Source organism: Botrytis fragariae (genome assembly GCF_013461495.1).
Source record: "Botrytis fragariae strain BVB16 chromosome Unknown tig00000112, whole genome shotgun sequence".
NCBI classification, from domain to species: domain Eukaryota; kingdom Fungi; phylum Ascomycota; class Leotiomycetes; order Helotiales; family Sclerotiniaceae; genus Botrytis; species Botrytis fragariae.
This window is the reverse complement of record NW_023500997.1, coordinates 815,022-832,276: the sequence shown is the minus strand read 5'-3', so window position 1 is coordinate 832,276 and position 17,255 is coordinate 815,022. Positions and strand designations below refer to the sequence as shown.

At 43.9% G+C, this 17,255-nt stretch overlaps 4 protein-coding genes across 4 annotated transcripts; 3 read left to right on the top strand and 1 right to left on the bottom strand.

The window, feature by feature from the left end:
* Positions 1–829: 829 nt before the first annotated feature.
* Positions 830–4,196, top strand: Bfra_007823 (putative fad binding domain protein; the record flags this gene model as incomplete). Its single annotated transcript, XM_037338191.1, has 4 exons — positions 830–932; positions 997–1,345; positions 1,393–2,880; positions 3,380–4,196. The coding sequence occupies 4 exons, from the start codon at positions 830–832 to the stop codon at positions 4,194–4,196; spliced, it is 2,757 nt and encodes a 918-aa protein (XP_037190254.1).
* A 1,524-nt stretch (positions 4,197–5,720) lies between these two features.
* On the top strand, positions 5,721–8,741 carry Bfra_007822 (uncharacterized protein; the record flags this gene model as incomplete). Its single annotated transcript, XM_037338190.1, has 1 exon — positions 5,721–8,741. The coding sequence occupies one exon, from the start codon at positions 5,721–5,723 to the stop codon at positions 8,739–8,741; it is 3,021 nt and encodes a 1,006-aa protein (XP_037190253.1).
* A 2,021-nt stretch (positions 8,742–10,762) lies between these two features.
* Positions 10,763–12,260, bottom strand: Bfra_007821 (putative 2og-fe oxygenase superfamily protein; the record flags this gene model as incomplete). The annotated part of the gene is made up of 5 exons (XM_037338189.1): positions 10,763–10,854; positions 10,915–11,004; positions 11,063–11,618; positions 11,683–11,809; positions 11,986–12,260. 5 exons carry the CDS (start codon positions 12,258–12,260, stop codon positions 10,763–10,765), a joined length of 1,140 nt encoding a protein of 379 aa, XP_037190252.1.
* A 1,429-nt stretch (positions 12,261–13,689) lies between these two features.
* On the top strand, positions 13,690–15,877 carry Bfra_007820 (putative uridine permease protein; the record flags this gene model as incomplete). Its single annotated transcript, XM_037338188.1, has 6 exons — positions 13,690–13,870; positions 13,939–14,086; positions 14,279–14,549; positions 14,602–14,877; positions 14,968–15,193; positions 15,276–15,877. The coding sequence occupies 6 exons, from the start codon at positions 13,690–13,692 to the stop codon at positions 15,875–15,877; spliced, it is 1,704 nt and encodes a 567-aa protein (XP_037190251.1).
* Positions 15,878–17,255: the final 1,378 nt, after the last annotated feature.

Genomic DNA, 17,255 nt, shown 5'->3' with positions numbered 1-17,255 from the left:
CACACCGAGGTATGCATCCTGTAAGTCGTACGACAAAGCCGTCAAGACTCTCAGGAATAACCCATACATACCCCACCAAGTACAATCGGCAGCTCTCGGCGATCTTGCGTCGAGATACTGTGGACTGAAAAGCATGGGGGGCATGGGGGGCATGGTAGTTCTGCAGGTCCAAACGACGAATAAAGGCAAAATTTCGGAGGAGTGAGAACCGGAATCATATCCTGTCGATTGCGGAATTGTATATCCACACATAGCCAGCAATGTTAAGCAAACATAGGGTTGCGAGGATACGGACTGGTAGCTTAAAGAAAGATGGAAATGAGAAGATGCCTTCTGCAGGCTCTAGATGTGACCATGAAAACTTTTGTTCTGCTTCAATATTATCTTACCGGTGACATTGTTAACGGTAAATCTTTAGCAGCGTTTACAAAAGCTATTGGAAGTTTCGGTGTTACATAATTCCATGTAATGTTCCGAAGCACGGAGAAGATTGAGAGACAAAACCATGCGTATTTATACTGGATCCTGTGCAATACGTTCAATTGATCCACTGTAGGATGTCTTGCCAGAACCGGCATAAAATTATAGCAATATGGAATCATCCGATAAATTGGCATGACAGCCAAGTGGCAATCAGACGCAACGAAATAGTTCGGTCTTCTCGGGGTAGAACGGCGTCAGGGCTCAGTTCATATATAAAGTCTCCCCTTAATGGTTTTTTAACTTCGGTGGCCCCTTTGATTCTTCAATCGACAATTTTTGAAACTCAATTTGTTTACCTCATCAGTGACTACCCATTTTGCCAGATAGAGTTTGTTTCTTTGATAACATGGCGGTTTCATCAGTCGCACGGTGGGCCTTGGCTTCTCTCCTCGCTGTTCCGATTGTACAGGGCTTAGCGACTGAGATCGTCGTCAATGGAACTTATTACTGTAAGTAGACTAACATAATTAGAATGCAGTCATGTTTGAAGATTAATAACTAACTTTGTATCAGCTGTCAACTCTTCCACATTAGCTCCAGCCAGTGCACTTGTCGATGGAAAAGTTCAGCTCACGGATGCGATAGTTACAAACCTGACAGATATTGGACTGTCGAATGCTGAGTTGTTTGAGTTTGATAACAGCAGCAGTGACCTTAGCAAAAGAACCTATTCTTGCAAAGTTTATCCTGGTGATGCAGCATGGCCAGCGACCCTGGTATGGGATATCTTTGATATACTCGCCGGGGGAGCTCTGATCTCAACAGTCCCTCTTGCAGCGCCATGTTATGCTGACTGGCCTCATCATGAGAATACTGCCGAGTGTTTGTACATCACGGATGATTGGACAAACAGTTCTATACAGTATGTAGACTAACATCGTCGCAAATACATATGCTAATGGTACATAGCGCATCGGATCCCACCTCGATCATGTGGCCCCTTTATCAGGGACGGACTTGTATGCCTACCAATGATACTAGCGCGAGCTGTACGCTAGGAGGCTATCCCGTGTATGCGCTAAACGTCTCCCATGTTGCCCAAGTTCAACTTGCGGTCAATTTTGCTCGCAATGCCAACTTACGTCTTGTTGTCAAAAACACAGGTCATGACTTCAATGGAAAATCTAGTGGTGCTGGTGCGCTTTCTATCTGGACTCATAACTTGAAGGATCTCGAGTACATTCCCAACTATTCAACCAGTTATTATACAGGAAAAGCTGTAAAAATGGGAGCAGGTATTCAAGCCTTTGAAATATATGAATTTGCGCAGGCGAATGGTGTTACAGCTGTTGGAGGTGAAGGTCGAACAGTAGGTGTTGCTGGTGGTTATGTTGCAGGAGGCGGTCATTCCCCTTTGTCCTCCATCTATGGTATGGCGGCAGACCAAGTTCTCGAGATGGAAGTTGTTACTCCAGACGGGCGATTTGTTACCGCCTCGGCCACAGAGAATACCGATCTCTATTGGGCTCTCCGAGGAGGTGGTGGTTCGACTTTTGGTGTTGTAACATCCGTCACCAGTAAAGTTTATCCAGTCCTTTCTTCAACTGTCATGAAATTCAGTTTTGAAGTTGGTGGTAATATCACCGCTGATGTGTTCTGGGCTGGTGTGCGCACCTATTTCGACCACTTCGTTGAGCACGCCGAAAAGGGTATCTATTCGTACTTCGCCATCCTCGCCACAGGTACTGATGCGTGGTCGTTTGGCATGCAACCTTTATTTGCGCCAAACTACACTGCAGCTGAACTTGAAACTTTGGTTGCTCCATGGTTCGCCGAGCTTAACGACCTTGGTATCAGCATTAATCCTTCCATTAAAGAATACACTGAATTTTATGATGCATGGTGGGACAATTTCCCTCTCAAGGTTGTAGGTACCGTCAACATCAAAACCGGTTCCCGTCTCTTCCCAAAATCCAATTTCCAGAACGAGACCATTACCGACACCACCTTCTACGCTATTAAAGAAAGTATTTTAGCTGGAGGATCATTCTTAGCTTTCAACATCCAAGCAGCAGACAATGCGGGGAAGGACAACTCAGTAAACCCAGCTTGGAGAGACACTTGCTTGCACGCTATTATGGCAAACATCTGGGCTGCAGATGCTGATGATGCAGCCATTGCACTGGCATCTGAAGTACTCACTTACAACTGGATTCAACTATGGAGAAATGTTTCTCCTGATGGTGGCGCGTATATGTCCGAGGCAGATATCTTGGAGCCAAATTTTCAGCAAGCTTTCTATGGCACCAATTATGACCGTCTGTACAGCTTGAAACAGAAGTATGATCCCAAAGGATTATTCTATGCGCCAACCGCAGTAGGAAGTGAGGACTGGTATATTACTGATCAATTGACTGGTTTACCTACTCAGAATGGGAGATTATGCCCATCGACATGGTGATGAAGACGATCCAAGGGGAAGAGGGTTGATTCTCTGATATAGAAGTTGGAACTGAAATAATTGATAATGGGAGTAAAATTTATGAGACTAGCTTATTTGCTGCATGTATAATGTTTAAAAGATATCTATAACCAAATATTCGAAAGGAGCCTACAACGGATCTTTCGGTTGTGAGGGTTCGAAACAGGTAGATACCTTCAAGTGATATAGGCTGGTTAACATATGACCGTTGAATAGGGTTCAAATAAATTCATTTCTGAGACCATAGATCGTTCGACCCAGTGCTATTTCGGTCAGAACAACAAACAGTCCTGATCGCGACATGAGTTGATGTTGATGTGTGGTGTTGAGTGTTGAGTGTTTAGAATCTAGATGCTAGGCATGTGGTCTAAGCTCAAGAGATGCCTCGGCATTCCCCGCAACGACGTAACTTCAAAAACCGCACGTCACTCCTTCCTTTTTCAAACTTCTCTCATAACATCCACCACAAATCAGCAACATGCTACTAATTGGTCTCACCGGCTCTATCGCAACCGGGAAATCCACGGTTTCATCAATACTTTCTCAAGCTCCATATTCTCTTCCCATTATCGATGCCGATTTACTTGCACGCAAAGTTGTAGAACCCGGGACTCCAGGTTACGACAAGATTGTCGCACATTTCTCACCAACTACTCCCGATCTGCTCCTTCCTCCTTCTCCCGATCATGATAATGCAAACGGCGCACCGTTGAACAGACCTGCACTGGGTAGAAGAGTGTTCGGGGATAGTGAGGAGAGAAAAAGAGATAGGGCAGTGTTGAATGGAATTGTGCATCCGGCAGTCAGAAAAGAGATGTATAAACAATTGCTCGGATATTATCTAAAAGGCTGTTGGGCTGTAGTTCTTGATGTGCCTTTATTGTTTGAGAGTGGGATCGATGTTATATGCGGTACTGTGCTTGTCGTGGCCGTAAGGGATCCAAAGATACAAATGCAAAGATTAAGGGACAGAGACTCACATCTGACGGAAGAAGATGCTGAGAACAGGGTTAAGAGCCAAGGGGACGTGAGAGAAAAGGCAAAGAGATGTCAAGCCAGAGGGGATGGTCATGGATTGGTAGTGTGGAACGATGAAGGAAAAGATGAACTGAAGATAGAGTTACAAAAGGTTATGGAAAGTTTACAAGGCAAGAGTCCCAGATGGTGGGCCTGGCTATTACTTTTATGCCCACCATTTGCTGGACTCGCTGGAATCTGGAACTATTGGAGAAATCTTACGATCAACAAAGAGTGGAAAAGAGGTGAACTTCAAGCTAAGGCTAAGTTGTGACATCTCCAGCTACATTGTTGCATGGATATAGTTTCATCAACTAAGTGAATCACGAAGTTTCAACGAAAGGATGGATTGAGACAAGCCTGTAAGAATCAACATATAGGGGGGCATTGCAGGATGTTATGTCTCACATGTAAAACTGGAAGATCATGACGACATGTAGCGAGGCCAAGAATAGTCGGCAAGGCTCTATTCTTTCTTACAAGAGTCCTCGAGATATGATCTTAAGGCTAGGTGGCCTCACCTGGTCGACCCATGGTTCCTGTTCCCGTTCGTCCAATTGTAGTAGTCCACAAGGAAGGTGGGCAATTGCTTATCCTTTAGGCCATCTTCAAACAACTGGTTTCAATATCCATCATAATTCAAATCTATCCTCTTTCGTTGATAGCGAATTTTTTTGGCTAGGATTTAGATTATATTGACTTTACTTGGGCATTGATTAAGGGATACTTGACAAACGGAGACGGGTTGATAGATTACGATCTCTTGCTGATTGAAGTTTTGATTATATTGGATATTTACATTCAAGCCCTCCACAGAGCAGAAACAAGAATTATTCATCAGCCGCGTTCAACCTTTATCCCAATTTCTGATGGCTGTCTGTTCCAGTGCAAGGAAATCAGCCGTAGAGCTTCATATATCACGTGAGTGTGAGTATGAAAAGGTCGAAATGTCTATTCGTCTTCGCTATTTGAAGCATCATTTACACTGGCAGAACATTTTGGAATCATGAAATATAAGTTATGAGCTATGAGTTGTGGGTATAATCTCGGAAGTTAGGGGTTATAAGTAATGAACTGTGAGGGAATGCTAGCAACTCAGATGGGAAGGTACGCTAAGGAACTCAATGTGGAAAAGAAATAAAGATTTTGAACCACCACCCCAAGTAACTTCATTCTCCTCCCTTCTCTTGATCGTCTGCATGCAAAGGAAATCTCTCTCTTTTCTCAAGTCGACATTCGAACTCTCTTTAATTCTCCTTAATACCATCTTCATGCTTCATCTTACATGTCTTGTGGTCTCTATCTTTACTACCCAGAATTATTGAACATCACGATCGAAAACGCTTCACCTTCGAACTTCAACTCACAAAATCATTAAATTTCATCATCATCGAGCCTAAACCTATCGAAGCGACTTCTACATGTCACTTTGCAGGCGTTACTCCTGACGTACTGATCATACCCTGTGCTGGATTATCGGGCCTCTTCATGAATGGTTCTCGGTGTCAAGTTCTCTTGATGGGTTTCATTCTTCATTGAATAGGGGTTCTCTCCCCTTCATTGCCCGTATCATATATTCAAAACTGTGGACCATTTCTTCAAGTATTTGTGTTCATTGTACATCAGTGTATAAGAGCGTGTAGCACATTCAACGTAAGGCCTTTCAATAACACATCCTCAAGGCATTTCATGTCTAGGGTATTGAAATATTTAGCGTTGAAGCCTGCTTCTGACGATGGACATATAAGATATTGAAATACTCAAAGTTCGATTTCGTGTTGTTTAAATGTTCTCCGTAATGCCGCAACGCCCGGCAAGTGTATTCGAGTGGATCGCTGGCCCCGCTCCGACCAAGGCTGCATATAGATCTGCTAGCATAGCAAATTTCAAGGCTGACATGGCCGATCCCAAGGTTTCCATAGCAAGTCCACCCCGTATTCGTCGCCGTGTTCAAATCGAAGTCGAAGTTTCTGATTTCGGTGCCTCTTCCGCCAGCTCTTCTGATGAAGAACCTCCTCCGAAACCAGCAGCCGAGAAAGCCGAAAAGCCCAAAGTCAAGGAATCGGAATCGAAAAAGCCTCAAGCGACCAAGGAAGTCGACAAGAAAGTCAAATTTCAAGAACCAACTCCCAGAGAGCCGACTGCCAAAGAGCCAGCTCCCAAACTTAAGTCTGCATTGAAGAAGAATACCTCGGAGACTTCAGCAAAACCTCGCCCATGCGAATGCTTAGAGTGTAAAGCTCGGCGGAAACCGAAGAATAAAAGCAGCGCGGAAGATTCCAGCGATTCCAGCGAGGACAGTGAATGTGAAGTTGCACTGACCATTAAACCATTTAAGCCATTGAAGAAAAAACAACAACCGGGCAACAATAACCAATTCCCACTACCACGAATTTTGAAGCTCAAGCAAAACCGAAATTCTCAAAGAAACCAGCATCAACGAGATTTTAGTGCGAAAGAACGTGGCGATCATCAACAGCCTAGAAACAATAATCGCCAATACAATCAAGAGAGTTCAGACGAGTCCGATCAATCTGAAATCGAAGTTGTTCAACAAAATCGAAAACCACCGCGCTATCTGAATCATATGATGGAGGGAAGGATCCTTCAAGAAATGAGAGCTGAAGTTATAATTCGCGAAGATGTTATTGAAACCCCGTCTGATCCTCGTCCAAACGCATTTCTTGACACGAAGAGTGGTGTTCTTCGAGTTTACCATGGTCGGGTGTATGGTAATCCTTTTGCGACACTTCTCACACCAGCTCAAGTGCCAATTGGTACCTTTGCTCCAGCTTCAGCGCATTTTGGTGGCTCGCCTCCGATGTATAATATGTCTGGGGGTAACGGGCTCGCTCCTCATGATCAACACCAATTTCAACCAGAAGTACCCCGCAATTTTTCAAATAACACTGTCAGACATAACCCCAATCAGAATTCGCAGCGCGATTTTTCTAATAACCATTCCAACCGGGCTTCTTCCAAAATTCGGCGCCAGCAGCAGGGTAGCAGCAACAATAACAACAACCAGCATGTGCCAGGTGGTTGGGTCGATGATACAAACAACAAAGAAGACTCCGGTTCGGGAGGCAACAACAATGATTCGGGCTCTGGTTGGAATAAAGATGAATACCAGGTCAATAATAATCAGAATTCAGGTGATTGGGGCAACAACGATCCAAACAATAATCAAGGCTCGGGTGGCTCGGGGAATTATGGGCAGAACCGCAGCCAACGGGCCGCTTCTGTTAGTAGTCACAAAACGCAGACCTCCAACAAGCAGAAGAACAACAAGAAGAGCGAAAAGGGTCAAGCGAGCCAGAGTAATCAGTCTAATAACGACAACAACTCCGCCGATGCATGGGGCGTAGATAATAATGATCAATCTGGCAACTCAAACAGCTGGGGTGCCAACAATGATACAGGTGGGGATTCTGGTTGGGGAAACGATATCAAGCAAGATGCGGACACCTCAGCGAACAATAAATCTTGGGGAAATGATAACAGCAACTCGAATGACAACTCCAAGAATCAGAACTCTGGCTGGGGAGGAGATAATCAGGAGTCGAACAATCAAAACTCAAGTTGGGGCAACGATGATAATCAAGAGTCAAATGATAATTTGAACAACCAGAATTCTAGTTGGGGCAATGATAATAACCAGAAGTCAAACGATTACTCGAACAATCAAGACTCCAGCTGGGGCGATAATGATAACCAGAACTCGAATGATAATTCCAATAATCAGGGCTCGGGCTGGGGTAACGATAATAACCAAGATTCGAATGATAACTCGAACAACCAAAACTGGGACTGGGGCAATGACAATAACCAAGACTCGAATGATAACTCCAACAACCAAAATTCTGGTTGGGGAGCAGATAACCAGGATTCCAACAACTCAAATAAAAAATCTTCAAACCGGGGCAACAATGATAATAACGGCCAATCAAACTCCAAAGACCAGTCAAACAATAATAATTCCGGTGGTTGGGGAGGAAATTCAGGCAATCATAACATTAACACATCCGGAGGCTGGGGAGGTTCGAACGAGAAACAAGGCAATGCAAATTCGGGAGGATGGGGAAATCCTGATAATCAACAAAACAATGGCAAGTCCGGCTCTCGTACAGCTTCTCGAAACAACACCAAATCGAACAACACCTCAAAAAAGCCACCCAATGATAAGTCAAGAAACAATCAAAAGTCCAAAAGCTACGACGATCCCGAGTGGACCGCCCACAACGATGATCAAGAGGAAGATCAAAACCAGCAAGACAATAGTAATGACTGGGGACCAACCAATACAAGCTATAACGTCGTACAAAGCGCAAAGGGCAAAGGCTGGAACAATAAGAAAACTCAAAATCAAAGCAATAGTGGTAAAAAGGGGAACTCCAATAAAGGAAGTCAATGGGGAGGCGATGGTCATAACTCCGGCGAGGGAGGAGATCATGATGAGGATGTAGAAGAAGGGAACCCGCAGTTTAGGGATCATACACCTACTAGTAGCGAGATACTGAGGAATTGGGATAGTAAGAATCAGGGTGGCTACGCGGGACTCGGAAATGCGAGTATTGGGAAGTATGATGGTGGTGGGAAGAAAAAGAATCATGCGAGAACGCCTACTGCTTTGAGTCTGGCAGGAAGTTGGGCGTCATCGGAACCTAGTGATAACGAATACACTGGTAGAGGTCGCAAGGGTAGTAAGGGGGGTAAAGGGGGAAAGAATAAGGCAAGTAAATCGGGTAATACGGGGTATGATAATAATGCAAGCGGTAGTAGTGGATGGAATGTTACTGGCAATGGTGAAGGATGGTGAGCGCACAGTATCGATCGATTTGATGGACCTATGGTCATGCGGATGTTATGTTGTGTTGTACAATTCAGTGGAGAGACGGGAGGGAGGGGTGTAATGCGGGTGAACGAGGGAGGAAAAGAGATTTTTGTTCTGCCATTTTACAAAATTCGACATTGTGTAGGTTATTCGAACAGCTTGAGTGTCTAAATCTACGCGGAGCACTTTTATATTTGCACATTTGCACATATTCCGTATGTTGGCTTCATGGAATGCAATGATGGGATGAAGAGATATCTTCGTTTGGAGGAGTTGCAAGGATTCAATAGATGGTAATGATGATAGTCCAGTAATAGCAATAGAATGAAATGGCTTCATGACATGACGTTGGAAGATGTACAGGCCTCTGAGATTTATTTCCAGAATGATATGCGAGAACTTGAATACCCAGTAACGGCGCATAGTCTGAGCTCCCAGTGACCTTGAGCTCCCGGTGAGCTCCAATTTTATGATTGGAGCTTGGGCCACCTACGTAGGCATTTTCAAATGTCAGAGCTCTCCAGCCTTCCCCTCACTACTTGGTAAACTTTCCCATTCTCCATCCCATCACAACAAAATAATAATAAATCAACTACACCTCCACCGCAAAAATCTCAAATCCCACATATTCCACCTCCATACCCGATCCGCGCGCATTATGACCGCACTGACCACTCCCCCAAACTTTCCCCCATATCAGAAATTCTTCCTTCTCCCTTCCCCGCCCGTTCAACAACCGCTTCTGCGAAAGTAAACGGCATAGATACAAATGTATCCTGCATGTATTTTGCCGACAAAATCCTGATTACTATAACACAAGGAGGGAGATTGGGACAATGGGTTTGTTTTCTTTTATACTCCTCGTCCACCAGCCCACGAGTAATATAGCGCAGAGCATGAATCAACTAACGCATCACAGATCCAAATCCCACTCATCTCCGCATCTCCCACATCGTACGATACCTCGATACCGCTCCCTTCAGCCTCCAATGAGACCGGAGATGGAAATAGAAATATGATACTCCCGCTTGAACATCTCACCCCCAGAACATTACTTGGTGCGGGAGGAGAGAAGAGAGAGAGGATTGGGCATTTGTATGCGAGTCAGATAGGGTCGATGATATTAGGACGGGATCCAGAGGAGAGGAGGACGGTGTTGGTGGGATTGGGGTTGGAGATGAATGAGAAAGAGGCGAGGGAGGGAGAGAGAGAGGGATATTTTGATTTGTTGGAGTTGGTGCAGGGGGTTTTGTAGGGGGGGGGAATGGAGAATGAGAATTAAGGATTTGGTGGGGTAAGGTGTGAAGGGGTATTGGTGCATGGAGTGGAGGATATATGGGATCGATATATCGAAATTATGCAGCGCATGAATGCGATCACAAGGAAGAGCCGATGTCGACCATTCGCCTGTGGATAATTGCAAAGCATGTCAACAACCGCATGAATGGCTTCCCCGGCAAGATCTTGTCGGGACAATAAGTCGTGATTTGCTTTTGCACAAACAATCGACTCTCCAATCACCATTTCCATCTCTTGAATCTTACCATCAAGAATGCCTCTGGCTTATAGTGGAGGATATACGTCGGAACTCTAGCAATGTCTCAACTGGTTGGATTGCCAATCGGTGAAGTTCTACGGAGAAACTTGGTATCATGCGTACCTCCAATCTCGAATGGGAGCACAGAGATACATCGATGGCACCTGGGATGAACGTACATACTCCGCGTTGTTGGCGAGGGTTATCAAAGACCTGATGAGACTCGTGACTTCAAGAAGAAAATCTAGCAGAGTACATTTCAACTCGCGATATTAGATGGAATACAATTTTTATTCAATGGACTAAATACAAATTTGAATATTGTGAAGACAAACTCGGGATATCATTTCCGATGTGATAAATGGCCCCCCCAAGAGAATATCCAAACTCATTATCCAATAATATTGCGGTCGATCACAGATACTTCCCTCCTTCGAAACCTCGAAATGGAGTGGTTTTTCATACAGCCTTAAGCCTTGATAACAACGGCACTGGGTGCTTTTGCTAGTGCAGCCTTTTCTTTAAACTCATCATTCTCCAGTTTGAACCTAAGTTGACACCCTGATTTCGTTAGCTATGAGATTCGAGAGTGATTGGAATGATATGGATCTGAATACTTACAATCGCCACAAGAGATTGGCTCATATTTCGGAGGATTATTCTCATCAGTACAAGTAGAGATTACACCCTCTACACAATTGAAATTAAGCCCTATCATCATATTAGCACTTCCCTTCAAACGTTTCGACGAGAAGAAAAAGAACCTTACCAAAGAAAAACGGCATGGAAATCCTCTCCACGGTTGCTCGATTATAAACTCGATGAACAGTACTCTTATACATATCATTACAAAGCCTCATCATAAAATCGCCAATATTGACAACTATCGTTCCTTCCACTGGAACCGCCATGATCCATTGTCCTTCTTTGTTCAATACTTGGAGACCACCTATCATATCTTGCCAGAGGAGAGTAAAAAGTTGGAGATCGGTATGAGAACCGAGTCCTACACTGTTGTTTGATCTTTCGGCTTCTGTACTGGGCGGGTAGTAATTGTAGAGGCCGTCGGCTCCGGGGTAGGTAACGCGGGAGTCGAAATAGTCTTCTGGGAGGGAAAGACTGAGGGCGAAGACTCGAACAAGTTTGCGCGCGAGTGAGAGACAGGATTTCCAATAGGCGAGAGTGTCGGTTTTGAAATTGGGGAGATGCGAGGTTCCTTCCCAGACGAAGGGTTCACCTCGGATCCAGGGTTTTACCTCGGAGGGGATGGAAGACAGGGCCTGGGGGTGATCTGGATCATTTTCGGGTTCATAGCGCCAGGCGATCTGGGGATGTTAGTTAGGGGAAAATAGAAAGGGGGATATGGGAGTTTTGGCTAGGGAGACGAACGGATTCTTTGACATCTACACTTTCTCCGGGACTTATGTTTGAACTCTTCAATCCCATGTAGCCGTTAAAGTAACGGGAATGACTTTTGTCTATCTTTGCCTTTTCTTCGTATGGCTGTTTGAAGAAACTGTTCTCCGTGATTTTATATTAGCTCTCATCCATCTATTCGCTAATGATACTCGTTATCTCCCATGCTCCGAAGAGAGGCATTGAGCTCTAGGATAACTATTCTCAACGTCATAGCCTCTCCCGATTATCTTGTCCTTTCTTCCTCATCCACTCCCTTTCTATTCAAAGACTCACCTCAAAGCCTGCTCCTTTGCCTTCTGAATAACTGCCTCCTCAATACCATGATTCTTCACATAAAAGAACCCCGTCCCCACCGCTGCAGCACGTACTTCTGCAGCTAAGGCTTGACGATCACTCAGATTAGGTGAATTGATATTCGAAAGATCAATAATAGGAATCTCCGTATCTGTGCAAGGACGAGGTGGTGTATTGAGTACATCGCGATAGACGGGACCATAGGCTGTGCGAAGCTCCAGTTTTGTTGTTGTGGGGGGTGTGGGGGAAGACATGGCGAGATTGTGATGTTGGTAAGTGATAGGTTGGTTAGATTATAGGAAGGAGAGATATGAGAGGCGTTTAAAAGCTTGGTTTTGGGTGCAGAAAGATGGTCAAGGGGATAAATGATCAAGTATCTGTAGGTGAATGGTGGCTGAATGTACCCCGCCAAACGGTCAGATGCGATAGTGAATTCGGTGGGTTCCGAGAAATGTAGTGAATTAATCTATTTAATGGTTGTTATATATCGTGTGTATATCCCGATGCAGATTTGTATGAATAAAAGATTCAAGCATTCCAAGACTCAATGTATATCTTCATAATCCATCTTTTTGGCCAGTGATAGGAGAAAGATTGATAACAGTCTTGGAAGAGATAAAAAAATCCCTTGAGAATCCCACTATCGTTTGATCCTTATCGCTCTCTCTTCTTAAGCTTATCGTAATTCTCCACTCTTCACTCTCCCAATCTCCAATCTCCAATCTCCAATCTCCACTCTTCACTCTTCACTCTTCACTCATGACAAGCTTCAATTGGATGTACTGACTTCGGACGATCTTAACCCCTGCATCGATCAAAAGTCACAGCTTTTACAAAGTACCTACCTACCTGGGTCGGTAGCAATATAACTCATCACATCACGTGTAGAATAATAAATGTAAACACAGCATCAACAACGACATATCAACGTTTCATCTGTAACTATCCATTTGTATCACAACATCCCTTCATTTAAACCCCACGGCTACGCACATAAACTTCGATCTCACATAGTACCAAGGTGTCAAACCCTCGTTTTCTCGTGCATATTTCCTGGCGGACAAGGTCTGGATGAGTCTGATGACAAGTTTGACATTGGCATACATTGGCGCACACAAGCGTGTGTGATTTTGCATTACCGAAACCCTCAATTGGAGTCTTGGGATACATTAGCTTTCGAGAGATAGAATGTCTGGTTGGTTACATCTAATCTCAGAGCGGGGAACGACACCGTTTTATGCCATGCATGGCCGCGAGGAACTACCATGAGCGATAAAATTATGTTACATTGCAGATTTATATCTTTTTTTCCTCATGAGTTTCTGCAGGTACTTTTCTTTGGGAAGGAGAGTGGGTATGTACGGAGTATGTTGTGAATTGAACATTGGACTGATGTATTATCAATATTCAGCTTGATACTTATCTGGTGGGGGATTGGATGGGTAGTACATCCCTTTACCTACCAGGCAGACCTAGAGAAATGTATAAATTGACCTCATAGAAGAGATGTCGATCATTCTACCGTTAGTACCCGGTAGTCTCTGTTCTTCTTACCTTCTATTCATTTCCATTCTTCATTCAATCGATATCAACATCAACATCAACATCAATCTCAACATCAACACTTTTATCGATATCTTTATTGTGTGGATCAATCACATCCATCGCGCATTTCTTCTCAATATGGTTTCCAACCTCTTCGGTGTTCTACGCCGAAAACTGCGAAATCCGCATTTCGAGGTAAAAGGAACCGCGAATGTTCATGGAAAAGACAATTGGTTAGACAATGATGATGTTCGACCTCTAAAATTAGCCGATCGTACTTGGAATGTCTGGACTTATCTTGCTTTTTGGTTTTCTGCAAGTGAGTCTCGCGATGCAATCATTGTGATTATATGGAGTTGAGTTTGATGCTGATACGTACCGTAATAGCTTCGACGGTTTCAACATGGTATGCAGCTTCGAGTGCCCAAGCTTTGGGATTGAGTATGTGGGAATCGGTTCTGTGTGCTTTTGGTGGTCAATGTTTGATTGCTATTGTGATCGTGTTTAATGGCAGATCGGGAGCTGTATATCATATGTAAGTTTGAAACATTCATGTTTCTGTCTCCCTTCAATTGGATAACCATTGAAATTACCCAATTGTTGTATCCAACATATCCTATTTCCATATTTTGATTTTGGGACGAACCTTTTCAATTGTCTCAGTGCTCCTCAAGATTTCACTAGTTTCCACTGTTCCACGTTTGCTGACGATACTTTCATTATATAGTGGTTACCCTATACTAAACAGAGCGGCATTTGGTGTCTTCGGTGCATGGTGGCCTACTTTCAATCGTGCTGTAATGGCTATTGTTTGGAATGGTGTTAATGCGGTCCAAGGAGGCGAATGCATTTATGTTATGCTTCATACCCTCAGTCCACGTGTTGCCAACTTCAAGAATGTCATGGGAGAGGGATCGGCTCTTGATTCGGGCGGTATGCTTGGACTTGGAATCTTTTGGATTCTCACTTGCTGCTTTCTTATTATTCCTGTCCCAAAGGTCAGCCCCATTCAAGTATCAATTGAAATTGTCAATGCTAATGCGAGAACAGATGAAAGGTCTTGTCTACGCCAAACTTATCGTCTTCATCATTTCTGCGATTGCTATGTGCGCATGGACTTTGACCATGGCAGGCGGTATCGGACCTGTCGCTCGTCAACCAGGTACTGTCAAAGGTTCAGAACGATCATGGCTTCTCGTACGATTCATACTTCTTGGAGCTGCAAATTGTGCCACATTTGCTTCCAACGCGGCCGATTTCCAACGTTATGCACGTAAACCAAACGATGTTATTTGGGGAAATTTAGTCGGATTTCCCATCTCCAATGTTCGTATTATTGCTTTGCTTTGCTTTGCTTTGCTTTGCTTTGCTGACATCACTCATCTGTTGACGCACCCCTACTAATGTTTGCAATAGTTAATCGTATCTATCATCGGTAATCTAGTAAGCTCCTCGAGTCAAGTACTCTTTGGCGAAATTATCTGGTCTCCCCTTACATACCTCGACCAAATTCTTGAACGAACATACGATGGACCGACTCGAGCTGGGTGTTTCTTCATTGCAGCTTGCTTCGCTTACTCCGCAATCTTCTCTTCGATCTTCGAAAATTCTATTCCAGCTGGAAACGATATCGCTGCGCTTTGTAAGTCGAGAAATCTCTTTCTACTTCATCCCAAATCTCCCATATACAAGATTCGGATGGTTTCTGATACTCATCTTCCTAGTCCCAAAATATATATCCATCCGTACCGGTTTCTTCATCTGCGCTGTCATCTCCATAGTAATCCAACCCTGGTACCTCCTCAAATCGGCCGTAATATTCATCTCCTTCCTTGCGTCCTACCAAATTTTCCTCTCAGCCATCACCGGCGTTCTTCTTTGCCACTACTTCGTCATCGCCCGCGGTTTCCTAAAAATCCCAGATCTTTACACCTCGGATAAAAAAGCCGCATATTATTACAAAGGCGGCTGGAACTGGCGCGCGTATGTAGCATATGTAATTGGTATTATACCTAACTTCTACGGCTTTCTGAATAACATGGGAGTTAAAGCTCCAATGGGTGTCACAAGAGCATATTATTTTGCGTATCCGATTGGACTTTTTGTGAGTTTTATGGTCTATTGGGGACTTTGTTGGCATTGGCCGGTGGAGATACAATATGCGCTTCCGGAGTGGAGAGAGGTCAAGGATTATGTGAGAGAGGAAGAAAGAACAGAGGGCGTGGCGAGTGGATGGGGAAGTGTGGCTAGTGGAGAGGAAGCGGGAGAGGGAGTTGTAGGGACGGGGGAAAAGGATAATTCGAATGTGAGAGAGGAGAAAAATTGAGCGGGTGTGTAGGAGAAGAGAGGATGGTGTAAGTGATTTTGACATGGAGCCGTGGGTTGATGGAAATAGGGGGATGTTATATATGTACGTATATGTGTGCATGTATTCATGTATAATTCTTGTGATCCTAGTCACTATACATATTATGTTGTATTATAAAATCTCCTAAATGTATTTTACTAATACTAATTATTAAGCTTCACACATTAATTTCCTTCCAACGTATCTTCTACTACTGTAATTAGAACATAAAACACACTACCTACTATAGCTTACCCGAAATTTACCCGCAATTACGAATTTATCAACATCGATTTATCAATTTGATAGTAATGAATATACAATTTCAGACTGTGTATCCAAGAGTAGTTATTGTGTATTATTGCTACTGATAGCGAGCAACAAAGTGGAAAAGGTGTGGAAAAGTAACAGTAGATATATGAATACCTCTACGAAAAAGACATCGGAGATGCTCATGTTAGGATATATAGTGACGCGAATGGATAGGGAATGTAGACCTATATACTCCAACTTTTTATGTGGGAGTTTTTAACTTCACTCACTCGATAAGTCGTCTTCATTAGTGACTTGATGATGTGGAGTATAGCATGGCTGAATATGTATGAATGGAAATGGTGATGGAGATGGGGACGGAGATGGAGATAGATTAAGGGGTTGGTCAAACTTCACTTTGGTAAAGACGAATAATTAAGCTTGGGAGTTGAGATTGAAAAAGCGGAATGGTGATTGATGTATGTACTCTGTTTGTATGTTACTAAGAGAATAGATGTGCAACAAAGTGAAGGAATTGAATGGGATTGGGAGGGATGGATGGTTAGCGGTGGGTGGATGGCGTGGGAGGGTGGTCGGGAGTGATATACCGGTAGTGCAGACAGGTGGGTGCTGGGAGGGGAAAAGTGGATGGATGTGTGGTTGTTAGTTCTAGAATAAACAGGGAGGAAGGAAGGCAGGGAGGGATGGGAGGGGTGCAAGAAAGGCTTGAATTTGTGAATCTGTGGAGTTGTGACGCCACTAGAGATGTAGATGTGCAACAAATATATTTATCTACCTAGCATTTATCTTCGATTCGCTGTGCATACTTGGTAAGGGGTTAGATGTTGTTGTTGGGGGTTTCTTTATTTAGTTTGGATGGAGGTTTGATGTGGATGGGTGTGGCACGGCTTCAGCGGATGCGGATGCGAGACGCCGGACTGGACTGGGGGTTTGAGGGGCGGGACTTGGGATTAGGATACGAAGGAGACGCCACTAGAGATGTAGATGTGCAACATTTGGTTTTTCGTGTGTGTAAAGTAAAGCTATTATTTGATGATGGTGGGTTTTGCTGTCTTGTAGTGTGGTGCGAGGGAGATTGGAGTAC